This window comes from Glycine max, chromosome 17 (genome assembly GCF_000004515.6).
Source record: "Glycine max cultivar Williams 82 chromosome 17, Glycine_max_v4.0, whole genome shotgun sequence".
Taxonomy (NCBI): Eukaryota; Viridiplantae; Streptophyta; class Magnoliopsida; order Fabales; family Fabaceae; genus Glycine; species Glycine max.
The window spans coordinates 10411989-10428339 of NC_038253.2; the positions used below are offsets into that span (position 1 = coordinate 10411989).

The following is a 16351-nucleotide window of genomic DNA, read 5'->3' on the forward strand; positions in this document are numbered from 1 at the left end:
TCGAGTCTCGTTTTAAAGTCACTCATAAGTTGAGACTTATATAATCGTACGTTGAATCCAGTCAGATTAGAAAAATCTTTTTAAAAAAAGGTGGAAAAATCGGATTCATATGTCACAGAGACTTAGTTTGGATTCTGTCGTTAATGAAAAGATTCTTGTTGGTATGTCGTGACCCAAATGCTCTGTTAGAATTCAACTCACCAACCAAGAATATATATATAGGCTAGAGAAATCTTACACGGGTAAGTTAAATATCAAAAATTCTAAACCAAGACAATAATCAAGTCTCAATGCCTTTTTCCCCTCTTCTAAAATGCAAATTACCACCCAATGGATGCATAAGTTGATAATGCCAAAGAATTTTAAATAAAATTAAGTTTTGATCGAAGATTAATCTGATGAACAGTCCAAAAAATAAAATGGAGATATCTTAAGGTGCCATTAGGAAACCTAATATCTTAATTAAGATGATTATCAAATAAATAAAAAATGTAAATTAAGTTTTGGAATTCATTCATTCATAGTATTTAATACACGTTATACTTGGCCCCAAAAATAATAGTAAACGAAATCGAAACGAAAAACAAACAGAAGGAAGGCAGCAACGCAACGGAAGGGAGGGAAATGTCATACGGCGAGTGAGATATCACCCAGCTCAAGCTGAGCAGCAATATCCTCAAGCTGCTTCCTGACGCTCATGTCAATCAACTTAGAGCCCGAATACCTGACAGTGAAACCCGCCACCAAACTAGGGTCAAGGAGCGTCTTAATTCTCACGTTCTTCGTCCCAGTGAGCTTCTGAACCTGCTTCGCGATCTGCGCCAGGTGCTGCGACTCCAGCTTCACCACCGACGTCACCACCGCCAGCTCCGTTTCGGTCAAGGAATTGTAAACCAGTTCGAACTCTTTTGCTATCTCGTTGATGAGGTCTATCCTCTGCGCGTCCACGAGGATGTAGAGGAAGTTTCTCGTGTGGGGCTGGAACTCCGAGGATTCCGCAATCTCGTCTATCAGCTGGCGCTTCTTCTCCACGGCCAGGGTGGGGTCCGCGAAGTAGTCCGACACCTGCGGGTCCGAGAAGATTTCGTCGATTTTCTCGATGTCCGCGGTTGTCGCGTCGAGGGTGTTGTTCGCGGCCGCCACGTCGGCGAGGGCCGCGGCGTAGCTGGAGGCTGCGGTAGCTGACATTCTGGCTCCCGTGGCGCCGGTGGAGCGGCGGGTGGCGGCGGCGGCGGTGGTGGTGGTGGTAACGCCGAATTTGAGCTTGAGGGGGGTGAAGGTGGTACCATGGAGGGAGAGGTTGAGGATGGGTTTCTGGGAGAGGGTATTTCGGGGGATTAGGATGTGTTTGGATTGGAGGGAAGCTGTGGGGTGCTGCAAAGACGCCATTTTTCGGAATGAGGAAGAATGAGTCTTGTGTTGTGGTGTCTCTTTTTCTTTTCTTTTCTTTTCACTTGGTGTTAAACAAGAGGCTGTGAATGTGATATGAAGGATTAAGAGGATCACCCGTGGCCTTATCTCGCGGATAAGATAATAAACTTTGGATACGTGGACGCCTATGTATGGAAGGAGGATTTTTTTGTTTTCTGATTGGGATTTGTACTGGTATATTGATCTATTGGAAATCATCACAAATTATATAATTATTATATTATTTAATTTAAAGAAAAAATATTTACAAATTGAGGATACTACTAAGAGGATTAAGGAGGTTGGGTTTGTTCATCTTGCATGTTTTCTTGAGCTTCCAAGATGCTAGAAATCTTGTATGGACGGGATACTATGATCTTGCTCTTATTTCATTTTATATTTGATATATTACCTTGAATTTAAGTTTCCTTATACATATTACATACACATTTAGCTATTGTATTAACTTGTTTTAAAAAATTTGTGCTTATACTCTAAAAATGCAAAATAATAATTTAATCTGTGTAAAATTATTTTGAATAATTGAAATACTAATGCATGAGTATTTACCAATTGAAAACTAAAAGCTAACCTAATTGTTAGGTTGTATTTCATATTCTTCATTATCGAAATTCAATCTTGTTATTCTTATAAATTGTCATACACCAAACTGTTGAATATATTTCCACCGGCTAATTCTATGTATAAAATTGTTCAAGTTTGATGATTGATGAGAATAATTTGCCTTTATGAAAGACATTGACATAATTAAACATATGACTAATATTTTTTATAAGGTTGAGGAGTAAAATATCTTAATAATAGTTTAATTTACTAATTGGAATGTTGTCGGGAATATATTTTGGATCATTTGGTAGAAATATTTTTTACATTGACATTAAGAAAGGAAATAAAAAGAGTTACTGTTAGATAATGTGGATAATGATGTTTTACTCCAACTTTTGTTGTGTACATAGTAGGCATGTTCAACTCCTATCATTTAATAACAAAGAGAAACATGACATGAATTTGTTTGCTTGATGAAGTTGAAATTACACTTACATGTTAGTCAGATAGAGAAAACTCTGTTAACATAATACTTTTAGTATTTTATATATAATTTCTATCTTTGCAAAAAAACTTTCTTCTCGTATATTAAGCATTAATATTCTTACTTTCTTTTGAAAAAATTATCTTTATATTTTATATTTTTATCTTTAGTAAAAAAGTTATTGTCCTTAAATTAAATATAAATTTTGTTACTTATTTTAAAAAATAATCTTTAGTATAACATTCGAGTTCCATGGAAATAATTTCTGATCAGGTTTTATTTATTCCAAGCCGAACTTCAAATTAGTCAAGGTCTCTTTCTCTTTTCCCCCAATGAATTGAAAGATTAAGACCAGACAAAAAATCATTTTAATATTTTATATTTGAATATATAATTTCTATCTTTATTTGAAATATTCCTCCCCGTAAATTAAGTATAGATTTTCTTACTTGTTTTAAAAATAAATTTCTAATTTTTTATTTTTTATTTTATTTCTATTTTTATGAAAAATGTTCATCTCTACAAATTAAGTATAGATTTTGTTACTTGTCTTAAAAATATCATTTTCATATTTTTGAGAAGAAGAGGAAAGAAAAACCCCATCCCATACTATTACATATAAAATTTAGACATTAATTTTACTTATACTTGGTATTTTAAATAAAAAAAATATTTAATGAATTAGTTAAGTGAAAATATAATAAGCAAGAAATGAACCAAAATTAATTTAAAAAATAATAAAAGATCCCAACAATTTAATATCCTTTAAAAATTATAATATAGCATATTTTATTTCTACAAAATTAAATTTTAAGACGACATAAAAAATTATATAATAGAGAAGTTAATAATTTTTGTTTAAAGTGATTTAAATTTAAAATAAATAATTTTTTTCTAAAAATAATTATTCAAATTTTTATAGAGAAGTTAATAATCATAATTTCATTGATTCAAATTTCTCTTGGCTCTATCATTAAATATATATTAATTAGGACAAAATTTACTCCTCACAAATTAAATATAATTTTTTTTATTTTCTTTAAAAAATAATTTTCATCTTTTAATATATTATATATAATTTTTATCTTTGCAAAACAAACTTTCTTCTCATATATTAAACACTACTATTCTTACTTTTTTTAAAAAAAATCTTTATATTTTATATTTATTTCTTTATCTTTAGTAAAAGTTACTCCCCTTAAAATAAGTATAATTTTTGTTATTTGCTTTCAAAAAAATAATCTTTAGGATAGTATTTGAGTTTGATAGAAATAATTTCCGATCAAGCTTTATTTATCCCGGCTCAAACTCCAACTTAATTAGGTCCCTTTTGCCTGATGAATTAGAGGATTAAGACCAGAAAAAAAAATAATATTTTATATGTGAATATATAATTTCTAAAGTATAAGTCACTTTATTTCAATTTTACACAAATATTTTCATACTAGAAATCTGAATTTACATAATTATTGTGACATCTCCTTTTTGTCACAAGCATATGTAGTTTTTAATTTATTACACACCCAAATTATTAACATAAACATATATAAGTTAAGATCTGTTTTTCAATATCATGGATTTTTTTTCTCTGAAAAATGAAATAAAGGATCCTTTTTTTGGAACACAAGGAATATTTCATTATAAATTAAAACATAATAACCCTCTCAATTCTGTAATAAATCAATGGATAAATTGATTAAAGGATCATTATTATCAATATGACTTATCTAAAAAGTAGATGATCCAGATTAGTACCATAAAAATGGAGAAACGTGTTCCTCCTTGTAAATTAAGTACTTGTAAAATAAGTATAGATTTTTTTACTTGCTTTAAAAGTAAATTTCATATTTTTTATTTTATATGTTATTTCTATCTTTAAGAAAAATGTTTGTCTTTACAAATTAAGTATAGATTTTGGTATTTGTCTTAAAATTATCATTTTCATATTTTGTACTTAATTTACAGGGAGAAGAAGAGAAAAGAAAAACCCCACCCCATAATTTTATATATAAATTTTAGACATTAATTTTACTTATATTTCGTATTTCAAATAAAATAAAATATTTAATGAATTAGTTAAATGAATTGATAATAAGCAAGAAATAAATCAAAAAGAAAATATTTACATTAATCACATTAGTTATATTTTATTTATATTCTTCTGTAAAAAAAAGAGTTTATCCATATTAAAACAAAGTATTTAAAAAATTAGTTAAGTAAAAAATGAAATAAAAAAATACATTACAAATCAAGATGATTATTTACACACCTAAAAATGATTTTTTATGTGATATAATTGATTATCATAACCAACAATAAGTTATTTATGTAACTAGAAATTAAGACAATTCTCATATATATGACACAAATACAATTGATTAATTTATTTTCCTAATCGATTATTTTTTTCTTTGTTACAGTTTTCACAAATTTTGAAGCATTAAGTTATCAAAATCAAACTATATGACATCTACCCTTCATGCCTGAAACACACACATAAAGCAAACAAAAACTAACAGATTATAACTTGTGACTTCATCAAGAAGACACTCGTCAAAACTATCTAAACTAAAGATCACACTAATATCATTCAGATTCATCTTGGTCATCATATTTTTTTTTTTTTGAAGAAACGCAACATTTTAACCTTTAAAGAATTCATCTTTAATTTTCAATAATATTTACAACTTTATTTTTTGACAAGAAAATATTTATTAAATACTAAATTAATAAATAAACTTATTTAAAGAGAAATTCAATAAAAAAATCATAAACAAGTTAATGAGTCAACAGTCAAGTCAAAGTTCGAAAAAACGTAATCACGTCAATTTTAGGCTTTAAATTTAATTTTCTTAAATAAATGAATCAAATTTAAATAATATTTTTTTCAACTCAAACTTAAACTTAAATTCGGTCAAAGTGAACTTAATTACATTCTTAAACGACATGTATATAACTAAAAATATTATATAATACAATATATTATCAACTATTTATCTTTTGCATGAAAAAACTATGTATTAAAAATATAAAATTATTATTTTTGGATATAATTATAGTTTTTGCATTTCTCTGGATAAAAATAATTGATCCCGATGAATGGATCATTAAACGTTATATATATATATATATATATATATATATATATATATATATATATATATATATATAACTTTTTAGTGGTATTTTAATTTATCACGTTAATTTTATATAACTACAATTTATAATAAATAAATATTTTGAATATATAAATTACACTATAGTTAAAATTTTGTAAATCATTTTTAACATATAAATTATATTTTAGATTTATGATAAAAAATTATTTTTAATTAATGATAATTTTTTAAAAAAAAAAGTAAGAAAATTTGAGATAATTTAAAGAAAAAATTCTTGACTAATAACTAAAAACTAATATAGTGTGTAAAATGCATAATATTTAATTAATTGAGACACTAAACTAATGCACGTCTAAGATTTAGTTTATATCTAAAACAAGTATCTATTTAATAAGAGCATTATATTTAATCTTTTTTGTGAGTAAAAGTTTTTTTTAGATTAATAGCAATTATACATTGCGAGCTAAATCGGTCTTTACCTAGTGCAAAAAATTAAGAGAATAGACAATGAAAAGAAGGATTAAAAAAATTATTGGACATATGGATTAGTTGGGGTAAAATTATTTCAACTCAAAGTGCTATACTTTAATTTAATTTATAATATAAAAATATATTTAAGATTTAATATTATTTATCTCTAAACATTTTGAATTTTAATTTTAGTCCTTAAACACAATTACACGTATATTTATGACTCATAAAAAAAGAAAAATGTTTGATTTGGTAAATCTTACAAGGGAGAAATCGTTAGTGCACTAAAGAAACACATCTAAAGGAAAAATTAATAAAAATAGTGAGAAATCTTCAATTTTAAACTCTGAATCCAGTAAAAAATTATCTAAAATTTCTAACGCCCACGTAAGCTTCAATTTAGAACCTTTGCTGAGCCTAGTGGAGTGATCATGTGGACACAATAATAACTGCAGGCAGCTCTGACTTCACTGCAAGCATCAAAACAAAACATTGCTTCAATTCAGCGTTTCTGCAAATTCCAATTTTCCAAAATAAAAAACAAAAACGGGCGTTTGAAAAAAAGCTGTTATTAATTCGGGAGCGATATGGAGGTCGTACTCAAAGAGTTGCACGCCGATCTTCAATCTCTGAGCCAATCGCTTCCCGATCCATCTCACCATGATTTGCTCCGCAAGGTTTTTCTTCCTTTACAATTCTCACTTCATATTCCGATCCCCTCAATGAAGCCGAAGATTCCGAGTTGCTTTGCTCACGAAAATTTCATTCGTTTATCTGATTCTGTCATGGTACATTATTAGATCGGATTAATATATATGATATTTTCGCTTTTGTGTTTTTGAAGATTCAATTGCGTGTTGAGGACCTTGCGAAGCTTGCAGAGGCTGCACCTGTTCGTCGCTCTAAAGTTGAGGTAATTGAATTGCCTATTTGTTTGGGACATTTTTGTAATGTATTTGATGAATTTCTAGTGTTATGTTTTTTTGATTTATTGCTCCTCTTATTACTGTGTTGCCAGGATATGAGTGCTGAGGTTGTAGATAGCAATCCTTATAGTCGGCTTATGGCACTTCAGAGAATGGGTATTGTGGACAACTATGAAAGAATACGCGATTTCTCCGTTGCCATAGTTGTCTGTATTAATCTCCTTTACCACTCTTTGTTGCTGTAGTATAATATTTGTGACATGCATGCTTTTTTTCTTTAAGTTATTTAAATATTTAATAATTATGTATTTGTATTACTAATGGCATGAATTAGTAAGTTTCAAGGACTGAAAGTCATGTTGAATTACACGAGGATGAAACATTACAAATCCCCCTTCACTTGGGATTCGTATTTTAGTTAAGAAGGTCTCTTATTAGTTCCTCTAGGAATCACCTTAACTTTGGGATACTACTTAGAGTGACATTTTCTAAACCAAGATAATAAGCTTGTTGGTGTATATTTGAATCCATTAGTACAATGTCTTTCCAATATGACAGAATTGATGGTGAAAACATTATTGATATGGAGGAGAACCTAATCTGAATTTGCTATTGGGACATATAATTAGAGTATCTTTAGCAATCTTGTTTGAGTATGTTTGGAAGTTATTCCATGTTGTATTTGTACTGAAAGGATTGTTAGGTGTGATATTCAATTAGAATCACTAGCTAGCTATACTTGGATATAAACTCCTTTAATCCACTTCTTACTCATTGAGAGAATAGTCGATTTATGCAAAGATTTTCTGTGGCCTTGCTGAATTTGTTTATTAAAAGGATAAGCCTTTTGGTCATGAACATAGACAATGGATGAAACATTTTTTAAAGGTTAAGCCAAATAGGCGATCCGCAATCCTGACTATTTTAAATTTATCTTAAAGTTCATCTCTATATTTTTCTTCTTTGTGCTGGTTGAAATTACTGATTTTTGTTAATTCTTGCACAATCACAGGGAGTAGGTGGTGTAGGAAGTGTTTCGGCTGAGATGCTAACTAGATGTGGTATAGGTAGACTTTTGTTGTATGATTATGACAAAGTGGAGCTAGCAAACATGAATAGGTTGTTCTTTCGTCCAGATCAGGTGAGTATCCAACTCTTCATTATCTTGTTTTGAATTTAATTTTTTGTGTGTTTATCCACACATAACGTCTTGAAACTGAAAGGACTAATCACATGAATATTTTTAACATAAATTCTCTTGGTTGACAGTAAAAATGTGAAAATTGATGCTAATAGCTAACTGTAAGAGTCAGAATTTCGTACAGACAAAGCTATATATTAAATTATAAAATTATATTTGGCATCCTAAAGTTTCAAGAACTTCCCTGTATCCATACCATAATTGCGTAATATAATGTTTTAGCTTTCCAGGTTGGCATGACAAAGACTGATGCAGCTGTACAGACTCTGTCAGACATAAACCCTGATGTTGTACTTGAGGCAAGTATTTTGCATTGTTTATACCCACAAGTTCTTTTCCTATATCTATGTGATTATAAATATGAATCTTTATAACCAATTTGTTGATTGGTAGTTAATACTCTTTCCCTGCTGATATATTTCCTTTTTCCTTTTGATTTAGAGCTATACACTGAATATCACCACCGTCACAGGTTTTGAAACCTTTATGTCGAGTTTGAAAAATAAGTCACTTCGCCCAAATAAACAAGGGAGTGGCGTGGATCTGGTTTTAAGTTGTGTGGATAATTATGAAGCAAGAATGGCTGTTAACCAGGTATATAATATAATTTCAATTAAAAAATTACTTTTATTCTTTTTTATTTTCTCTGGGAATTCTCATGTCTGACTGATTTCTGTAAGCACTGCAGGCTTGTAATGAATTGAGCCAAACATGGATGGAATCAGGTGTTTCTGAGGATGCTGTTTCTGGCCATATTCAATTACTTATTCCTGGAGAAACTGCCTGTTTTGCGTGTGCACCTCCTCTTGTATGGCTCTTTCTTATATGAATTTGTATGATTCACAATTGATGATAAATGGCCTTAAGGGATTAAACTTGATTGAACCTGGTGTTATACAAGATTTCTGAAGCTCAGCCATGTGATATAAATCACTGAGCTATTTAATCCCTAGATATAAAAATTTTGGACAAATCACTATGTCACTAATCTATTGATGTGTGTTATTATATCCACTTCACAGTAAATGTGAAATTTTTATGCAGTATGTACAACATGTGAAGCATACATTTATGTTATCCTTTTAGGTTGTTGCATCTGGGGTAGATGAACGTACGCTCAAGCGGGAAGGGGTTTGTGCTGCATCTTTACCCACCACTATGGTAAATGATGAGTCTCTATATTTTTCATTGGCTGCTTTTCTTCTTTGTAGTTTAGAATTCAAATACTTTGTGAAGTTACATTTTTTCTTTTCAGTATACTGAATCTTAGGGCTTTCAGACTTCAAATGTAAATTATATTTCTTTATAAACTTTCAATAAACATCTGACATTTTCTTATGGCTTATTTATTTTCTGTTCATTGTTTAGAATGTGCAGCACACTTTTAGTTTATCGTTATCTAACTTACAAAAGCTTATTTGATTTCCCAGGGGGTTGTTGCTGGCCTTCTAGTCCAAAACACTCTAAAATTATTGCTAGGCTTTGGACAAGTCTCCCCGTATTTGGTAAGTGCTGGATTGGTGCTTCCTTTGTTCTCCTTTCCTGAGTTGTTACAAATGGTTCATTATATTTTAAAAAACAAACAAACAAACTGTGTTTATACCTCAGAGGAATCTGATGAGGCTACTTCAATGAAAGACAGTCTCTGTTCTCGTAAAATACATTTACTGTATGCTTATGTCCTCAGATTTTGGTTTGTCTATCTATAGGGATATAATTCTCTTAAGGATTTTTTCCCAACTATGCAAATGAAGCCAAACCCTCAATGTTCAAATGTAGCTTGTTTGGAAAGACAGGTAAGTTGTTTATGTTTGAAAATTTTTAAAATAATGGCAGGAAAGTTGTGTCAAATTACAACCATGTCCTAGTTGCACAATTTTGATGTCATCAATAAATTCATTGTTCCTTCCAACTATGACATTATACATGTTATGCAGGAAGAGTACATGCTTGCAAAACCAGCAAGAGATGCTGCAGCCAAAGCAAAAATGGAAGCTGAAGCACCATCAACTGAGGAAGTGCCACTTCATGAAGAAAATGAATGGAATATAAGGTGTTTAATGATCTTGTTCTTGTTCATTTGCATGTGTGTGAGAGAAGATTCAAAACACTTATCAGTTGAAATAGATTTAATCCCTGATTTACTTGGTTGCAATCATTTATGCAAAGGACCAAATAGTATCAAACCTCGTTTCTTTCTTGAAATATTAGCCTTCACATTTAGTGATGCTCTTTTGCTTAATTTCCAGTGTTGTTGATGATATTGAGCTGGATAGTCCGGATACCAGAAGTTCAGGTATTATCTTAATTGTTGCAATCATTTATATTCTGAAAGTTTAAATTCATAAATCATAAGCTCGGAGAATTTATCCTTTCCTGTAAGTGAATTAAAGTGCTGAGTGTATTTCTATGGGGGTGTTATTATTATTAGACAATTCAAGAAGTAAAAAATGTTGGCACTTAAATTTGCACGGCCCCATTTTTTGTGGACTTGAGCAGCTTGGATAAAAAAAATTAACAAGTGTTTATAGTAGAAGAAAATAAAAATAAATTAAAAAGATAAAATGAATATAATTTCTCTCAATTTAAAATTATGCATCCCAACTTTTTCGAAAGTTAAATGAAAAGTTGAAGTACCTATGTTGATTTTAACTTGTGAAAGAATGATTCACTCTATTTGCATAATTCATTTTAGGTTTAATTACTGTTTTAGTCCCAGAATTTGGGGTGTGTGTCTTTTTTAGTCCCTGAAATTTAAAAATTTTATTCTCTAAATTTTGAAAATTGCTTTTTTAGTCCTGACATAATTAATTGACAATTTGTGATGGTTTTTAGCTATCTTACATTAATTTTTATTTTTTAACCACTTGAATTTACATTTAAAAACTACCACAAAGTGCTAAAAAAACCCGCTACAGTACTTAAAAACCATCACAAAATGTCAATTTATTATGTTAGAGATTAAAAAAACTATTTTTCAAAATCCAAGAACTAAAAAAAGAATTTTTAAATTCCAGGAACTAAAAAAAACACACCCCCAAATTCAGAGATTAAAACAGTAGTTAAACCTTCATTTTATTTTTAAGTACTTATTGAAAAGCTTAATCAAACTGGACCTAAGATACATTTGCTGGTTTCCTAGTTAGTTGGAGCACAGGGGAAATTCTTCTCTTGGCTTTGGGAGATTTTCTTTCTCATCCAGCTTTTTCTTGGAAATGTTTTCACACAAAAATGCTGCTTTCTTGTTGCACCTTTACTGCAAAAGCAAAAATTTCTATCCCCTTAGAACATTTTGGTTCCTCTAAAGTAAGGGTAAATTGCTGTTGACAATATTAATTAGGAAATTGGGAAATCCTATACATTTTCTATCTGAAGGGGTTCAAGATCTGTTTTTATTTCCTTAGCTCATTGTCAATTAATATTTATATTAACCTTTTTCCAAAATCTATTTCAGATGTTCTGCCGGAAGGTCTCACACATGAACTTCCTACTGCTGACGAGTTTCATAAGGCAACTCTTGACGCTCCATTAGTTGACAATGACGACCTTGAAGATCTTCGTAGGCAACTTGAAGCCATTAATTCTGCATAGTGTCAGCAAAGTTTTTGTTTTTATTTTTATTTTTAGAAAAAAAAACTTTTGAAATTTCAAAGTTCAAACTGTCATCATTGTTCAAGTAAGCCAGTTCAACTTAGCATCAGTTTGTTTTAAAATTGAGGAAAACTAATTTCAAATTATTGACCATAATTACAGTCTATCTAAATTAATTTCAATCATAAAATTATATTAATCGTACTTTTTATTAAAAATATAAAAAATATATATTTTTTAATCAAAACCAAAGGCTTAAAAAATTTCGTTTGAATCATGTCAACCTTTTCAGAAAGTGGTTCTTACATGTATTGAAGCACAGGAGTTGCTCAGTTCATCATACTTCCTATATCAAACCAAATCGGCATATTGATGAAGCATTAGATTTTCTATTCAATGATAACAGTGAATAAAAATAAAGATTTTCGCTAAAGCTTAACAACACAACTATGTTATTCTCAACAACAACAAAAATACAAAGATATGACTTTTTACGAACTTTATTGATAGAGCTGAATTTACGTTTTTTTACCGAAGCTTGAATAGCTCTCTGCACCTTTCATCTTGTGATGTTCTGGATTGCAGCCGCGATATCTGCAATTGGAACGACCATAAAAGAGCCAAATTTGTCTATCACCATCGGGGAAATGTGATATATCAACATAGTAGGGCATAAGGCCAAGTAAACCGTATCTTGAGGACCCATTCTAACTTTTTTTTTCGTTCATAGGAATCTAAGATAATTTTAAAAAATTTACAATAACCCATACTCTTTTTTAATCAACTTAGCTAAACTCTCTTGACAAATATCCATTCTAACTACAATTGTGAGGTTAATTTGCACTATTATTCTAGAGACTATAGACGGGGTTTAATTCTACTTTGCAGCATGAGTGCACAAAGCGATAATGAAGGGCCAAAATGTGTTCGATAGGGAAGGGCCACAAAACTCTCATCATTGTTGCTTATATGTTTGCCGAGAAACACAAGATAAATGAACTCTTATTCAAAATCTATAGAGCTATTTTCCAGTAACTCTGAAGATAATGACTGTGATAAGCACCTTTCTATGGAACAGAATTGATGCAATCCTACCCGTAAGGGCATTGGATAGAAAACTCCAAGTAGATTGGGCCAGAGATGCAAGAGAAGGCCCTAGGGTTCTTATGAGCCTTAGGGTAGATTTTGGGCCCATGGGCTAAGTACGAGCCCACTTATCTTTGTAAATATTAGATTAAGGTTTCATTATTTTTGGGCCTTGTATTTAGGGCTCCATAATGTAGGTAGGACACCCTAGAAATATAGGATTTTTCAGCTCTTGTATTTTAGGGCACCTAGACTAGTTTTTGTATTAGGGGTAGTTTTGTAATTTCACATGCACTAAGTGGATATTTGATGTGTGTGGCTGGAAATAAATTTAATTGAATTGGTAGAAGCCCAATCCAATTAAATTTTAGAGGGGGAGGTGAGCATTTGCTTACTACACCCCATTGCCACATCATATAGTCACACTTTGTGCATGTCCTTCATGCTTTTCATGCCTCATGACACCTAAGCACACTTAGTGGAGAATCTTGGAATTGATCTTGGATTAGTGGGCTGAACCATAACTAAAATTCACTAATCATAATTAGTGAAATTTTGGCTCCAAAGTTTGGCTCCACAAATTCAATTTCAAATTCAAGTGAAATTTGAATTTCCCTCCAATTTTGTGTGACACTTAGGCTATAAATAGAGGTCATGTGTGTGCATTTTTTTGAACTTTGATCATTTGAATATTAAACTTCAGATTTCAAAGCTCATTTGGAGCACAAAATTTCGTGCTCTTCTCTCCCTCTCCCTTCATTCATCTCCTTCTTCCTCCAAGCTCTTATCCATGGCCTCCTATGATGGTGAGCTTCTTCTAGACTCATCTTCTCCTTGAAGTGGCGTCTCCTCTCTCTCTCCCTTTCTCCATTCCGCTGCCATTCATCTCCCAAGAAGCAAATGAATCCATTGATGAAGAAGATCCTAGGCCTACAAGCTCCAATGGAACTTGCATCAAGAATTTAAGGGAAAGAGTTACTGGAAATAATAAAGGCAAGAATCTCAACGTTTAACATTTCCAACAAGAGTGTCCGTAAGGAGTGGACTCACTCGCACAAGGTTACATAAACAATTAAACATACGGAAAATCTACCTTGGCTCGTCCATGAAGTGTATTTATAGTATCCTACACACAAGGCATAAATAACAACTGCACCTACACCTATAAAACTGTCTTTTACTAATGCTGAACATGCTCATGTTCTACTTAGTAGTGGTGTGGTTACTGTTGACTTGGTCAAAACCTTCTAACTCTGTCTTCTTTTCATGTTTCTTTCTCCTGAAATAAGTTTGTAGGGGAGGTATTGTATCATATTACAAAGTGAAAATTTAAGCCAAGCTTCAAAATCTAGTGCTCCTCAAACTTCAGATGAATTTCATTCATCATTGGTTGATGTTTCCTGAACTGCATATAAGGAATTCTTCACATTAAAGTTATGTGCATTATATATTCTACAGATTGGTTAGAGATATTAAACACAAATATAAGGAACTAATAAATACAGAAGTTAATTATATTGAATCAGTATCGATAGGTATCCCTAAGCCAATTGAACTGTGACAATAATTTATTTACATCCAAAAGTTTATGAAGATGTTACCTTTACACCAGCCAATGACAGTAGCTTGTGAGAGGCAACATATGCAATATCTGAATTTTTTTAGTCTCTTCTCCACAAAATAAATTACTTCAGAAACTCCTGACTGCAAGAAAGAATAGCAAGATAAAGATGCCCACAATATATACTGGTAGTGCACCAAAGCTTCTACCAAATTTGTAAATCAGTCCTGCTTTGAATATGATTATCAGCTAATACAAAAATCATAAATTATGGCAATTTTTATCAACTTAACACTAAAAAGCAGTTATTCACATTACAACCTAAGTTTCCCCCCTCATAAGGCAGCCTACTGTAGTATTGAGCATAATGACAATGTAACAGTTGTAAATGATACCAATTCAGCATACATAACAGACCTCACAGGAGAAGGAACTAAGACAGATGAAGCAATTTATCAACTATATTTAATTCACAGAGTAAGGAAGGCAGGTGCTAGTGTACTACTCTCATAAAAGTTATATGATGCTTTGTTAAGAAAATGCAGACCTCATCTGCAAAATGGTTCATCAAAACATATACTTGAAGCAGAACAAGGTTACCAACCTGGATTATGATCTTAGCACATTCATTGCAGGGAAACATGGTCACATATAGCCGCTGCATTGATTGGACAATATAAAAAAAAAAAAGAGATAAGTGGAATCTCTTAGTATCAGGTGGTTAAAAATAATACTGTTTGTTTATAACTTAAAAGGAATCTTTAAGAAATTTCTTTTTTATATTTTTACTGGTGTGGGTAGTGACATGCTCAGTGTGTGTGTCAATATATAGTCCAAATGGAAATTACAAAAGGAAAATGATAAATAAACCATAAGTCAGTATTTTCAATTAAGTAAGACATTTGAACGATATGGTAACTGGAGAGTGCAGTGGAACTAACTTGTCCAGCAGCAGAGGCATGATTAGTGTTGAGAATAGCATTAACTTCTGCATGACAAACATAACAAAAGTAGACCAACAAAAAAAAAAAACCGTCAACAAGATTGCATCTAATGAAAAAATACAATAACTTGAGCAAGGACATTATTAAGGCACACAGAAGATTCAATGCAAAACAGAATCTCTCTTTAAAACAAACCTATGATTAAGGTTTCAATCAACAAAAGTGAATGGACAAAAGACACAACACTTACGGGTACTTTGTCTTCAAAGGATTCCCAGTCCTGGATTTCTGAAACACGAAGAGATTTCTGAATGAGAGTGTTTAATAAATACTCCAAAAAACAAAAAACTTGTTCTCTTAAATACCAACCTGTGCCCAGGGTAGCTTGTCATCAGAACAACCTCTTGGAAACCCATTATAACCAATTCCTGACGGAAGAAAAAGCAAAGTAACAAATCTGCTTTTCACAGAAAAATAAAGTGAATAATGGATATGATAATTTAATGAACTTACCAAGAATTACACCATCTTGACTCACCAAACAAGCCCCAACCTGGAATATTAGCAACACCAAATGTCAAACTTTTAATTAAAACCAATCCAAGCAAGCAAACCAAATTCCAAAAGCAATGGCATTTACAAGAATGAAATACCGAGGAGTCTAGCTTACTTGGTTGAACGTATGTTAGTATTGTAAAACCCTAGGTATCATGTTAAATTCTTATGGATAATTTTTTTTACAAGAATGAAATAAATATTATTATTACCTGGTCTTTGGACCTCTCAGCTGACAAAAATGCAATTGCCATAAAATAGTCATCCCACGATATGTATCTGTAAAAATTATAAAATTTAAATCAAGACAACAACAAAAAAAGTCCCATTTATCCATTTTTCGCACCACGAGAACTGAAATTTACCCTTTGCGTTTGGAGGAGTCGACAGGGTCGCGGGGAGAGGAAACGGTGCCGTTTAGCGAGGATTTGGCGTG

At 31.2% G+C, this 16351-nt stretch overlaps 2 protein-coding genes and 1 pseudogene across 2 annotated transcripts; 1 reads left to right on the top strand and 2 right to left on the bottom strand.

Annotated features, from left to right (window-relative positions):
* Positions 1-492: 492 nt before the first annotated feature.
* LOC100819224 (ATP synthase delta chain, chloroplastic) lies at positions 493-1527 on the bottom strand. Its single transcript, XM_003549805.5, has one exon. It carries the CDS (start codon positions 1387-1389, stop codon positions 628-630), a length of 762 nt encoding a protein of 253 aa, XP_003549853.1. The 5' UTR covers positions 1390-1527; the 3' UTR covers positions 493-627.
* Positions 1528-6465: 4938 nt separating this feature from the next.
* LOC100819760 (ubiquitin-like modifier-activating enzyme 5) lies at positions 6466-11872 on the top strand. The gene is made up of 13 exons (XM_003549806.5): positions 6466-6728; positions 6896-6964; positions 7070-7183; positions 7990-8118; positions 8409-8477; positions 8620-8772; positions 8867-8986; positions 9265-9339; positions 9609-9683; positions 9888-9974; positions 10116-10231; positions 10428-10474; positions 11633-11872. The coding sequence occupies exons 1-13, from the start codon at positions 6639-6641 to the stop codon at positions 11767-11769; spliced, it is 1281 nt and encodes a 426-aa protein (XP_003549854.2). The 5' UTR covers positions 6466-6638; the 3' UTR covers positions 11770-11872.
* Positions 11873-13847: 1975 nt separating this feature from the next.
* On the bottom strand, positions 13848-16351 carry LOC100819412 (deoxycytidylate deaminase-like; annotated as a pseudogene).